This window comes from Dothidotthia symphoricarpi (genome assembly GCF_010015815.1).
Source record: "Dothidotthia symphoricarpi CBS 119687 unplaced genomic scaffold P153scaffold_15, whole genome shotgun sequence".
Taxonomy (NCBI): domain Eukaryota; kingdom Fungi; phylum Ascomycota; class Dothideomycetes; order Pleosporales; family Dothidotthiaceae; genus Dothidotthia; species Dothidotthia symphoricarpi.
In genome coordinates this window covers 1,020,957-1,033,817 of record NW_022985022.1, presented here as the reverse complement: position 1 = coordinate 1,033,817, position 12,861 = coordinate 1,020,957, and the positions used below count along the sequence as shown (strand labels likewise).

At 52.4% G+C, this 12,861-nt stretch overlaps 3 protein-coding genes across 3 annotated transcripts; 1 reads left to right on the top strand and 2 right to left on the bottom strand.

The window, feature by feature from the left end:
• Window positions 1-2,621: 2,621 nt before the first annotated feature.
• On the bottom strand, window positions 2,622-5,302 carry P153DRAFT_398777 (uncharacterized protein; the record flags this gene model as incomplete). The annotated part of the gene is made up of 5 exons (XM_033671671.1): window positions 4,601-5,302; window positions 4,152-4,533; window positions 3,704-4,084; window positions 3,374-3,652; window positions 2,622-3,323 (listed from the first exon to the last, which is right to left on the bottom strand). Exons 1-5 carry the CDS (start codon window positions 5,113-5,115, stop codon window positions 2,622-2,624), a joined length of 2,259 nt encoding a protein of 752 aa, XP_033521834.1. The 5' UTR covers window positions 5,116-5,302.
• A 3,810-nt stretch (window positions 5,303-9,112) lies between these two features.
• Window positions 9,113-10,436, top strand: P153DRAFT_387983 (uncharacterized protein; the record flags this gene model as incomplete). The annotated part of the gene is made up of 4 exons (XM_033670706.1): window positions 9,113-9,366; window positions 9,416-9,510; window positions 9,574-10,016; window positions 10,074-10,436. The coding sequence occupies 4 exons, from the start codon at window positions 9,113-9,115 to the stop codon at window positions 10,434-10,436; spliced, it is 1,155 nt and encodes a 384-aa protein (XP_033521833.1).
• A 655-nt stretch (window positions 10,437-11,091) lies between these two features.
• Window positions 11,092-12,730, bottom strand: P153DRAFT_345141 (uncharacterized protein). Its single transcript, XM_033666081.1, has 2 exons — window positions 12,378-12,730; window positions 11,092-12,256 (listed from the first exon to the last, which is right to left on the bottom strand). The coding sequence occupies exons 1-2, from the start codon at window positions 12,406-12,408 to the stop codon at window positions 11,115-11,117; spliced, it is 1,173 nt and encodes a 390-aa protein (XP_033521832.1). The 5' UTR covers window positions 12,409-12,730; the 3' UTR covers window positions 11,092-11,114.
• Between the last annotated feature and the right edge of the window lie 131 nt (window positions 12,731-12,861).

Sequence of the window (12,861 nt, the reverse complement as noted above, 5' to 3'; positions counted from 1 at the left end):
GTCGTTCAGTATACTCATGGCAGTTGAAGCAGCGCTAAGACATAGGACTATATAACATTAAATTGGTGAGGTCTACGCCGGGGTCGACTAAGCCCCGATATCCTACGCTTGGCAGTGGCGCTGGAAGCCACAACTCAATTTGCCAAGTAGCTTACGTGATCGATCGATGCCACGGACTTGTCACTAACGCTTCCCGCTGCCCAGCCAGGTGGAAAGTCTGGAAGATTGAGTCAGGGGCATCGGCTAGAGTTGTGTGTTACTTTGCGAACAACGGACTTAAGAACTGAGTGATATGATTGGGTGACTCAGGCCAAACCAAGCTCCTGAATAGTTTTGTAACGCCATTGTAATGTGTTGAAGTACACTGAAGTCAGCCTGATCGGACCAACTCAGCGATGAAGGCTATTGAAAAAAAATTGGTGGTATTTTGGCAGCTTAATGAGATGGAGAACCAATTTACCGATAGATTTTTGATGAGATTTCAAATGTTAGAAACTTCTATCTTCGTCATCTATAGATCTGGATAGAAGCATAGATCGGTTTGTTCATAGGTATATTTCTTACCCTGCTGCTTACGCGGCGGAGTTGGTCGATTTGTGGGCTGTGCAGCGTGTGTGCATACATTGTGTCTTCGAAGCGAGCTCTCGATGTCAGCGGAGGTAGGGGATAAGGATTAGAAAAGCGAACTTTAGTGTCTGCTTGATCAGAAGTCGAGTTCTAGAAATTATAGCGTTTTGCGCAATAGCTATAGCTACGGAACGTCATCCGTGAGTGGCAGGAAGTAGATTGACATGTCTGGACCCTGAACACTTGAATCATTTGTGACGGGAAATGCAAGTCTAGAGATCGACAGGCAAATAGGCGACGAGTCATGGTCTGGAAAGTTGAATTACTCAACGATCCATGTGGATCTGCAGTTAAACCCAAGAGATTTTGGGGTCCCAAGGGACAAGATTTAGCATATGTCGATCATTTGGAATATTTGTGCGAGGAAAAGGACGGACGACTTCAAGCGGAACAGTAGGGCAAAAGTTGGGACCGTTGGAAGTAAATAGGGTTCTTTAGCGTCGATTCAGGGTCCCCAAGGCTTGATACCTGTCGATCATTTCCCCACCATGCACGGATCGCGGCTTTCTAGGCCAAACCCAAGGCCGATACTTTGCCGTTGACATCATCTTGATCAGTGTGTAAATTCTATCTTTATCTCGGAGGATGCATAGACGCGACCTGATGACTGCTGCAGTAGGCATCCCGTTGATATCTTCCCGGTTGTACCAAGGCTAAAGGAAGCGCTACAATTAGTTCCGAAAGCCACGACAAGCTTTCCAATTCGCTAGAATTAGAATATGAATACGAGCTGTCCGTGTGGGGCGACAAGCTGGGAAAACTGCGGGATTCATGGTAGAATGAGTGTGGAGGTTACTTTCAGAGTTTGTTTTTGGGCGGACTTGGAGCTGGTCGTTTAATTTCCAAGAAAATTGAGGCATCCAACACCTGTGATTTTCTTTCGCAAATAGGTTGTGTAGTATCTCGTCTTCGCCAATTTCACACGTCATCAAAGCTCTCATGCTGTACTCTGAAGCCGAAGCCCTGCCTTGCAGATACATAGTTCAACATCTAGATACTCGGTGGTATGGTTCTCTTACATGTAGCAATCATGAATCTTGAGCAGTCCATATCTCAAAAACCCAACATTAGCTTGATGGATTTAGTGTCGTGACCGCGAATTGAGGGCTTTTTGACATTGGAACCAGCAGCCACACAACCCTATATCTGGTAGACAGCAAGCCCATGGATCTAGGGGACTTTCTGAACGTATTGGCTTGGGTGAGTAGACCGCGCAAGCATGGTCTTGCTATTCTGAGCCGACAAAACGTTATGTGTGTTAGGGCGATGTTGTACCTGGTTTTCAAACGCCTTAGGGCGACGATTTACTCAACATTCTCACTTTCGATACAGCTAGGCTAGGGGGCTCTTTTTTCTTGCAGGCCGTCATATATGCGTACGTGTTTGGGGGTTGAGTAAATACCAGACGTCCTTGCTTCATCGCAGACCGAAGTCCAAACCTTCCACTCACGACTGTAGCAGCGTGAAAATTGTTCAACCTCTACACTTCGTACCTTAACAGCCAGCCAGGACTCAAAGTAAGTCTGATTCACGTACAAGCAGCATACCGCGCAAGGTTGTAGATGTTACATGAGAACCGTAATCTCGCATATGTATCCGACCGTATTCTCGATCATTCCGGCATCGACCAGCGTCGTACTTAACATCATCGTCGTGCTGGCGTACACAGAGGAGCCAAGCTCGTTCGAGGACTACTATCTGCTTGCTATATATGTATAGACCATTCCCTGTGGTTACATAATTGACATTATATGGTCGCATACCGCCGATGTCAATGAGTATCGTTTAGCTGACTTGTGTTCACTGTGCTTGCAACAGACCCACATGACGGAACTGGCTGCATCACTTGCTCTCCTCGGGTGCATCAATGCTGTTAGTTCGAAAGTATAGTAAACCAATACTGAATGATAAACCAACACATGGATTCATAGTGTCTATCATTAAAAATGTCAATACACCGCCAAGCGCCGCATGTGCAATCATAACATGCAATTTTATAGCACACCAGGAATTGGGCCCTTCTTCTCGTTCGCGCCCAACTCTTCCTCATTCCACCCACTACCGGCGCCAACCTTCCGTCCTCCTCCCTCTCTCTTGACCCTGCACCACAAGCTGATATCCTTGTCCCATACAAATTGCCAGATGACCCACACCCAGCTCTTGTGCTGCGGCAACTCATCGTAAAACTCGTGTGCAATACGGTTCAACGCAGGCAGGCGTGTCCACGGCACGGCGGGGAAGTCGTGGTGCTCGTTGTGCAGGCCGACGTTGTACGTAAAAAAGTTGAGGATTCCGTAGTACGAGTAAGTCTCAGGAACGGCGATCTGGTTCGCAGGGTTTGTCGCATCTTTGATGGGCTTCTCGAAAACGTAGTGCTCGGCGATGAAGTGGCCGGCGCAGGGGTGTAGCGACCCAGCGAGGAAGCTGCTCAAGATGAGGTATGCGAGCGCCTTGCCGCTTGCGAACTGCACGAGCGCGTAGTCGAAGGCGAGCTGTACGACAACGTTGAAGAGATGGATCCTCGTGAGTGGCAGGTTGTAGATGAACATGGGGCGGAGGGCGTAGAAGAGGATCTGGCAGGTGGCGAAGAAAGCCTTGCCAGCGACCGAGTCGAGGAAGAAAGCCTCAAAGGCGGTGGGCAGGTCCGTGTCGAGCCCTTCGACGCCGAGCGACTTGTGATGGGTAAGATGGTAGGGCTGCCACACGTTAGCTTCGTGACTGTGTCCAGGGACGGCAGGCTACACACCCTGAATGAAGCACTGTATGGGATGCCAATAGGCAGATTGGCAAACACAGCAAACACCCTGTTTGCCAGCGGGGACCTGAAGGCCAGATTGTGCGAGATCTCGTGTATAGCAAGGAACAAATTCTGGTTCGCCGTGGCGCCAACGACGTATGCGGTGAGGAAGAACGGCCATGATAAGAAGGGCGTGTTACGAAGGAGGTATGCGCAGAGTATCTGGATAGACACGACGAAGACGACGACGTATTTGGTGAGGGGCTCGGGACCGCAGAGCTTTGTTACCTGCGCAATTGTCAGCTGTGATGCATAGATAACACATCAGACGATACATACCTCTGGATGTGCCTTGATAATGGCCATTCGCCGTGTCCTGTGCGGCTCCTCTGTGTACGTCCAGAAAAAGTGGTCGTGTTCATTGTCGCTCTTCAACACCTCCTGCTTCCCCGCCTTGACGGTGAAGCTCCTGTTTGCGGGCTTCCGCGGCGGGACGGTAGCAGTAGAGACTGAGGACCGCATCTTGGCAATCGGAGGAATTGCGGTGTGGAGTGTGAGGAGAGCTCTGGAGGTGGGACGTGGATTTTGTGAGTGAACTTGACCCTGAGCTTGGCGTCTGAACGGGAAAAGTGGGTCGACGTCGAACCGTCGTGCCATTGTTGGCTGACGACTGACGACCACAACGCCACCGCCACTAGCGCCAGGAACATGCTGGCCAGACTTCGACCATCCATGAGATCAGCGCTCAGAGCGAAATGCTCTGTCGTGTACTACATCACCTCCTCACGTGGAGCACTGTTCTCCCAAACACGTCGTCGTCCTCGACCGTCGGCTGTGCTACCAGCCAATACCCAGCAAGCCACTCCACAACGCGCGTATTGGTTGTATCTCGATTACGTTGCTCTGTGGCAGGCCTACATATCACCGCTCGAGGCCTCTTTGCCCCCTCTGGCGCGTTGACGAGGTCAGCCATAATCTCTCTGTACGGCTCATCTGGCCTGAAGGTGATGAACAGACAGTCATCGGTCATAGTGGCCTGCCAGCCCGACCCGTTGCTAGAAACCGTTGCGGAGATTCTTCCCGAGGTATTGAAATGCCCGTTGAGGTAGGCCTTGTCTGCGTCTGTGTAGTATGAATCTTCGAATGTGACATGGATAGTAGCCCAGGTCCTGCTTTGTCTATCAGCGTCTGCGTGTGTGTTCTGATTGACTCGAGTTGTCTCGGTCTACGACTTACTTTGTTTCCTCGCTGTAACTGCTTTTCCTCATCATCTGTACAATCTCCCAAACCATACGGTGCCGACGGATACTGTGCAACCACTGACCATCTGTCATGTCGTGAAGCGACCCGAGGCCAACCACCAAGACATTCCTCAACTTGACTCCGCACTTCTGCTCAGAGAGTTCTTCGTACCATATGACGGAGCCGAATGAAGTCTGCTCTGGGAATGAGATGCTCGCCCTTGGCACCGGTAAAAAGTTCTGCGCCCATGTCTTCTCGTTCTTGATCCACTCTTCACTCACACTGTAATATCTATGTGCTGGGTTTTTGAAGTCAGGATGTGTACGGGCAAGAGACCTGGAACGTGGGACCCGGCGCCAAAAATCGTAGATCTGAGCTATGAGTTTTCCATCCCACTCCGAGTAGTTGGCGTACTGCACCTCCGTCTGTCCATGAAATGCCCTGAGCATCGTCCACACTGGGTGATCGTTGTTGACTCTTCTGGTGTCATAGAGACGAACATCGCTCATGGTTGCGCCGTACACACTCGCTTTCGAGCCATGAAATTGCAGACGGATTTATTCTGGGTATGAGGCCGAGGAGAAGGTCGCTATCGAGATTTGATGCAGTCGTATCCTTTTCCAAGACGGCGCCTTTCCCATCGTTGTCGAGGGAGCCGCCTTGGATACATAGCGGCCGTGATGTTCAGGTGCTGAGTTGTTTGTGTTTCCATGTCGCGAGGAAATCGGGAAGAACGGATTCGTGCCACAAATTAGCTAAGCATCTTGAACACCAACAAGATGCCCCACAGCTCATAAAATCCACACTCTTCTTCATTCCTCTACATATCGAGATCTCAGCCATGACTCTCCAACAGCTATGTTTCAGTAACTTCGAATCGAAATTGGTATGTAGTTGCATATAAGGTGGTGTGTAGCAATTCCACCGACAAATCGTCCGCTCAAGCAAGCTCGTACTGGTGCAATGACTTAAAACCACGAATAACAATGCAGGTCTTCATGAGCCAATTATAATGCTCGCAACTCACTCCGCCGTACAGTATACAGAACTATCGCGCAATTTCACAAAGATATACTTCACCTCTCGCTCGGTCGAAATACTGCGGAACAAATGTCCTCGAAAGCCGTTCAACACCACCCAACATCAAATAAAGACATTGCTAGCTCTACTTGAAAGACTGAGATATGGTTTTATACCTGTTGTTATAAATTTAATATAAAGTGTCCTGTGACTATCGTATGGTCCGATACGGTTGAGTTTCGAAGTCCTTAGTTCGGGTATTCCGACTGACTGACTGAGAAATTACCCTCTAAAGCTTCGGGTGCACTATCCGCCAATCATATACCGCCGGTATGTCGGTGTTGATCTGATCTCCTATACTTCAACCTTCCAACCTCTGAGCTTACTCTCCGCAACAATTGGTGCGATATGACGTGCTCTAAATAGTGTAACGTACAGGGCGTTGAATACCGGTGGAAGAGATGGCGAAGCGGTAATTCAAAAAAAGAAACATAAGCCAATACATTGTAGGCAAGGTTGGTTTGATGCGTGTCGATGGGTTAAGTCGATCGGATCCACAATTTATCCACTTCATATCTTTATGAAGGAAAGTAATAGTCACATAGTGAACCAGCCTTATGCAGTATAAACAACGATGTCTCACCTTGAACCTTATTCGTCCACCTTCTCGGCCTGTCAAGGCGATGATTCAATCCCTCTATTTCCGGTGAATGACTTCCAGGGCATTGAGTGAGGTAGCACAATCTATGCTCCAACATAAAAAGACCTAGTACGCGAATGAACCCTGTTCAAGAGTGCATGCGTCAATCTACGGTTGGTGAGGGAAGTGGGTATCCTGTGAACACATCCTGCTTGGTGACTAGACAGGGACGGCTCCGATTCATCAGAAGAACATGCATAGCTAAGCGACACGCAAGGCTTGATGTCGCCTATCCTTTTGGGAAGCCTTCGCGGATACGCCGCGCATCTGACAGCGTCTGACACCTATCTAGCTCGAAGCAAGAAGCAATTTAGGTAGTGATAGTCAATCGAATCTTGAGATCTACCAAAGTCAGACACCAGTATCAAGAAACTTTATGCTGCCAAGAGCAACACAGCATGTATACCTTGTACCCGTTCATGTACCTTCGCCGGGCCTTTCGATCTCTGATGGATATCCAAACACCAGCCCGTTTTGATTAAGTGCCGAGAGGCAATTGTATTAATGGCGTCATACCAGAATGGTACGTATCCCTGTGTTCGCCTAGGATCTGTAACGTTGTACGGATTAGCGTAAGAGGAGCAGCCTCCTCGGACAGTCTGTATGGCTGACCCGACTAAGCTCGAGTCTGGTTAGCTGGAACACGTGGGGCCTAAAAATCCCATCTCTGCTCGACGATGCTTCCGCGGAAGACCAAAACAGTATGTTGCTCGTGCAGGGCACAAGTAGAAACTCGGTTACTTGGCAAGTGTGATGGATGGCGAGATGGGCAAAGGATAGTGTGACTGTCCACACCACCCAGTTGCAAGGCATTGCTCCACAAGAAGCACATGGTTTACTGCAAGTAGAGGAGGAATCGTTGAGCTGGCTGGAATGTTTGACCGAACATCGACCATGTCTGGCATATCGATCCGAACAAGCTCACCAGACATATACTAGCCTCAAGATTCTTCACTGCGCTAGCCAAATCACCGTGGTGTCCACACCCCTTAGCTAAACGTTGTATATGTCCCTACGTCTTTCGTTGTGCTGGGACAGGATATCCACTTTCTTGTAACTTCCCAGGCTGTACAGCAGTAGCTAAGAAACACGATCTCATGGCGTCGCCAGCAGAGGCTGTGCTTGTCGAGCTCCCCCTCGCCATTCCATTCGAGGCCTCCCTACCAACGTTAGATGCCATAGTCGCACCACAGTTTGCCAAGCAAGCCGGCTGTCTATGCCTCAAAATAGGTATGATAGTTATCAACATCAGTGTATATGTCTCTTGCTGACGTACCCAGGGCGCAAACTGGAAGTCGACCCTGAGGGGCACTGGGCCATGATTCTTATCATATGGGAGTGTGCTGAATCTCGCGAGCGTTTCCTTGAAACTGCAGACGTGCAACGACTTGATGAAACAATCCCTGGGTTGATTCGTGGCTTGATGACGGTCACTCGCTATCAGTTCATCCCTGGAGACGAACTTGTGGACTACATTCCCTACACCCAATTCCGAAAGTATCAGATCCATGCCATATCGTCTACGACGAAGCCGCTGGATTCGTGGTTAGAGCAGGCTACAGGGTCAAACTTACTGTCGGCTTGTGTGGAAGAATGCCAGAAGAATGTAGGGCGCAAGATATGCAAACCTGACTGTTTCCATACAGCTGAAGGGTTGATCTTGGTGGCGCTTTGCGGGTTGAGTGCCGAGTCAGTCCGCGAGAGGCCGGTGCTTTCCGCCGAAGCAGAGCTGCGCACAATGTTCACCGTGGAATGGGTCAGTTCCAACAGTACAAGGGCGTCTGATAAATGGATTAGTCCCATCGAGCAAGAATCCTCGACAATCAAGTCGAGATCATTCTGGGACACAGTGTTGACTGACAACATGCAAGGCATTTGACACAAACACTCCTCAATGCTGCTCTCCTCTACGAACCAAGGTGCTGTGTTCAAGTGATCACCAATGTCGACTGCGTATGGATGTCGTGTGATGGTTGTGCACAAAGTATATTTGCGCTCATCTCCGAGCGACAATAACTTGCTTGTCTTTGATCGAGATGAGTTATGCAGTGCTGCCCGATGTGGCTGTTACATATCTGAACGCGTCCGCTATGTCATACATCTGCTGAACGTATGAATTGCGGGAAGTGGAGATGAGACGGTCATGAGAGACAGACGCGACGTAGCGCGACATGCTCTTGGCATGACCTCACTTGATTGCACAACCGCGACGCATCTTTGTCCATTTCCACTTTTACGCATCCACACCTTACACTTAGAACCAAGGCGGAGTCAGACCTGAGACCGGGGCTCAAGCTAGGTTTAGTCTGGCATTCACACATGGTGTCGTATGCAGGGCGGGGATAGCGCTATGCACACAGGTAAACCAGTAATGGGTGATGGGGTTACTTCCCTTCACCACTCCACGAACAGCCACCTCTTCTCAGGTATCTTAATCCATGTCTCTGGCTGAATACCACGCGCGTCTACCGTCTCCGACGCACATCGCTTGATCGTCTCATCACGCCTTTCTCATTGCCTTTTATCTCCACGACTACATGCGATGGTTAAGATAGTCACGAACTCGAGACGAGAGAGCCAAGCAAAATCTACACGAGACAATGTCACTTAATTGGTAGGGGCAGCGAAAACTCGAGGTGAAGTTTGATCCAGGACATCATGTTGAACGAAAGTGGTAGTGAGGGCCGGAATCATGCCATTTTCCATCCCTCTCTAACTTCTTTGGTCTCAACTCCAGTCCTCCTTCGTGATCCCTCAATCAGCTTACCGCCTTCGCCAAAAGCAAGATGACTAACTGCAACACCACAGGCGCTTCTAGACGCATGTCTCGAGCCAGTTCGCCCACTCTATCCGACGTGTCCGTATTCTCAGTATTCTCGAGATCTCCAAGTCCAGTGCCCGACTATGAGACGCTCCTTCTTCGACCGCAGCATGCGAAGGTCGTTGGTGGTTTCGGGGTAGCTTCTGAGACACTCCGGGGTACAGATGGACGCTCTGCCTCGCGCATTCCTAAGAGAGCCCGTTCTCCGGTAGCAGAGATGTTAGTATAATCCCAAGCATGAGAAGAGCAGCAGGTTGATGGTGTTAAGGTCGCCCAAGAAGCTGCGAATTGGTCCGCCGCACCATTCTTACAGTCCACAGAGCCCGAAGAGCCCGAAGAGCCCAAGAACTCCTGGGAACCGTCGTAAGTAGGCAGGTGCAGTACGAGTTCCTCCAATACGCGAGCCGACGAGTCTAACACCGTAAGTCGCAGGAGAAGATGGCTATGGTACGCTGGAGGTGCTGCCAAAAGAGATACGTCAAGCGATCTATGGTCATGCATTTGATATCGACCTTCCAGTTACAGTCAGGAATTGCTGCGGACTTGGCACAACCAAGCGGGAGCAGGACGCTTGCAAGAAACACGGTCTTGGAACCATTCCGCGAACTGGCAGATTCAACATCCTACAGGTGTCGAATGCGATCAAAGAGGAGGCGTCGTGGGTGCTCTTCAATCAAAGCTCCATCCTCATCAACGCGAACGATTCAATCACACCGTACCTAGCCGGCTATCGTTCACCAAGCCTTCTTCAGCTATCGACCTCCATGCAGCACGATCAGCGCATAGTGGAAATGTGGATGTCAGTCACAAAGTTCAAATTCGTCCACATCCAGATCCTAGAGAAGCAGCTGAGGTGGGAAGACCCGGGGGTATTCCTCACCACTCTAACCGACACCGTATCCCTACTCTGCAGTACCTGAGCCCAGCACCCTCCTTCATCGCTGACCCCCCACTTCGTCACGATCAACCTTATCACCCTATTCAGCGAGATATTCCCCTTCAACACTGGAGATATAGCATTGACTAAACGCGCTGAAGAAATCTACCGGAGGCGCGGCACCGTTCGCCATGTGAGTATGACGGATTGGAAGAAGATGAGGTCGGACAGCATCTTCCATCTGAAGCGCTTGGTGGCGACTGTGGGCAAGTACGGCGGCCTGCCGCGATGGGTGTTCCTTGCGCACACGTATCTCGACGAGGAAGATGAGCACAGGGGCGGCGCGGCGCAGTTGCACGCTTTCCAGCGTGACTGCGCGGAGAACGGGCTGGCGTTTGAGAGCAGTGGTTGAGTGGAGTTGTTCACTCCACCTGGATTTCTCGGCGTCGGGGCGCGAGTATACCCATCCTCGACACACGGAGTGCAGAAGGTGCCTTTCAGAGCTGGGGCTTCTGCAATGCTTATGCTGATATCATATGGCGTCTACCGATCGTCGCTCAACCAGCACACTCGAGCGAGCGCCTTGCCCACAGCCTCAATCCCACCTCAAATCCCACCTCAACCTCAACCTCAACCCAACCCAACCCAACGTTAAGACGCACATCCCCATCCCCATTCCCATCCGCCACACTCCAGTCTCCGCAAGTATCTAAAACAGGACGGAATCTACAAACTATATGTTTCCCCATTCCATCACAAGCCCATATCCCCAGTTTATGCAGTGAGTTGAGAGGGCTGTGACGACGTGATATGCAGACTACTACAGGCAGTGCAACATGGTACTTTCCGCTGTCTTGCTTCGCTTCACTTCACTTTACATTCAATGCACCAAGCACACTGTACACTGTAAAGGAGTAATACTAAAAAAACAAAAAAAAGCATCTTCATTCGGGTATAACCACACTGCACACTGCACAACTACTCTAACTCCAGGCTTGACAAACAACCAAACTCACTCCCTCTCGCGTCAAAATTACACACCCCCCCCTAATCATACAAGTTCTCCACCCCCACCCCCAAGAAAAAAGGATCAAGCCGCAACCCTCGCCTTCCCCTTATCGAGCGGCACACCACTACTCAGCACCTCCTCCTCGCCATCACTCGCCTCCCTCGTCCAATCCAGACTCTGCCTACTGATCTTCGCGGGGGCGAGTTGATCCCTCGGGCTCGCGAGCGGACTAGTAGGATTCGCGCGCATACTGCTGATACTCTCTGTGCGGCCGTGTCCGAGGAGGCCGCTGCGGACGCTGAGGCCGTCAGCATTAGTGTTCTGCTTAGCGGCGTAGTAGCTGTTGCGCTCGCTGGAGAGGACGGGGGCGGTGACGCCCGAGGCGGAGTAGAGGCTTACGCGCTCTGGGTTGGGGAAGCCGGATGGGCGGGTGGAGGGGGAGTAGATTGCGTCTGCGGTTGCGGAGAGGATGCTGAGGGGGAGGGATTCGCGGCTTCCGCCGTATTGGGAGGAGGGGGCTAGGGCGCGGACCGAGGCGTTTGTGTCTGCGGAGTTGCGGCGGCGGCGCTTGGAGGACGAGGCGAGGGTTAGGATGGAGGCGTTGTCTGTGAGGATGTTGTTTGCTGTGGCGCCCTGGTAGGAGTGTGGTTGTTGATGGGGCGCGAGGTGGGGGGGGATGGCTGAGGGGGGCGGTGAGGTGGGGAACTGGTGGGAGAAGTGCACGGGTGGTGCTGTTGACGGGGTGGGCTGGGGCTGGGCGGCGGCGAGGATATTCGACGGGGCCGTGGACTGGATAGTGGTCAGGGTGGTGGTGAGCGAGTGCTCCGAGGCGTTGGGCGACGAGAAGGTGCTGTTGCCGCCGACAAAGTTGCTGCCCGTGTCGGCCTTGGAGCGCATCGAGTGGACGGTCTCGGGGACGGTCGCGACTGTGGGGGCTGTCGACTTTGCGCGGTTCTGCTCGGTGCGGCACCCCTCGGCCGAGGTGAGGCTCTCGTGCGAGTGCGGCGTGTTGGTGGTGGAGACGGAGTGGCGGGCGGGGGTGCTGTTGGTCGCGTAGGCCGACTCGGGGTAGGGGTAGTTCTTCGCGGCGGCCTTCTTCGCCTTGGCCTCGAGGGCGCTGCTGCTCTTCTTGCCGGAGCCGCTGGGCGAGTCGGACGACGAGGGCTTGAGGTTGGCGAGGCGCTTCATCCAGCCGGCAAAGGGGCGCTTGCGCGTGTGGCGGTCTGGCGAGGTACGCATTAGCGGGTGCAGTGAAGGGTGTGGATGGGCATGCGCAGATGGGGGAGAGAGTGGGTGGGAACGGGGACATGCGCAGATGGGGGGAGTGGCTGTGCCGGGACGTACCAAGCGTCCGCGATGTCGTCTCGGTGGCCATGTTGGTGCGAGTGGGTGGGCGGGAATGCGCAATGGCACGGCTTCAGGCTGCACTGGGGGCGTCGTGTGGAAGGGACGCTGCCGTCGAGGGACAGGGACGTGCTGGGGATGGAATGGACAGGGTGGCTGGCGCAGGCGACGTTGGGTTGGGTGCCGTCTCACGCGGGATGCAGGCAATGGGTGATGGATGTGGGTGTGGGCGTGGGTGTGGTATAGGAGAGGTCGGCGCAAGCGGAGGGCACGTCGCGTTGGGCAGTGGTGCGGACACGAGACGGACGGGACGGCGTGGGTTGTTCGTCGAGCGCTCAATTCCCCGGTTGGCTGGACCCTTTGTTCTGCGCTGTCCGGGGAGCCGCCAAGCATGACGCGCCTGTGCCTGCGCCTGCCTGCCGCCAGAACGTGCGTCGTGCATGCTTGGGATCGTCGCGGAGAGTGAGAACAAGCCCGTCTCGGA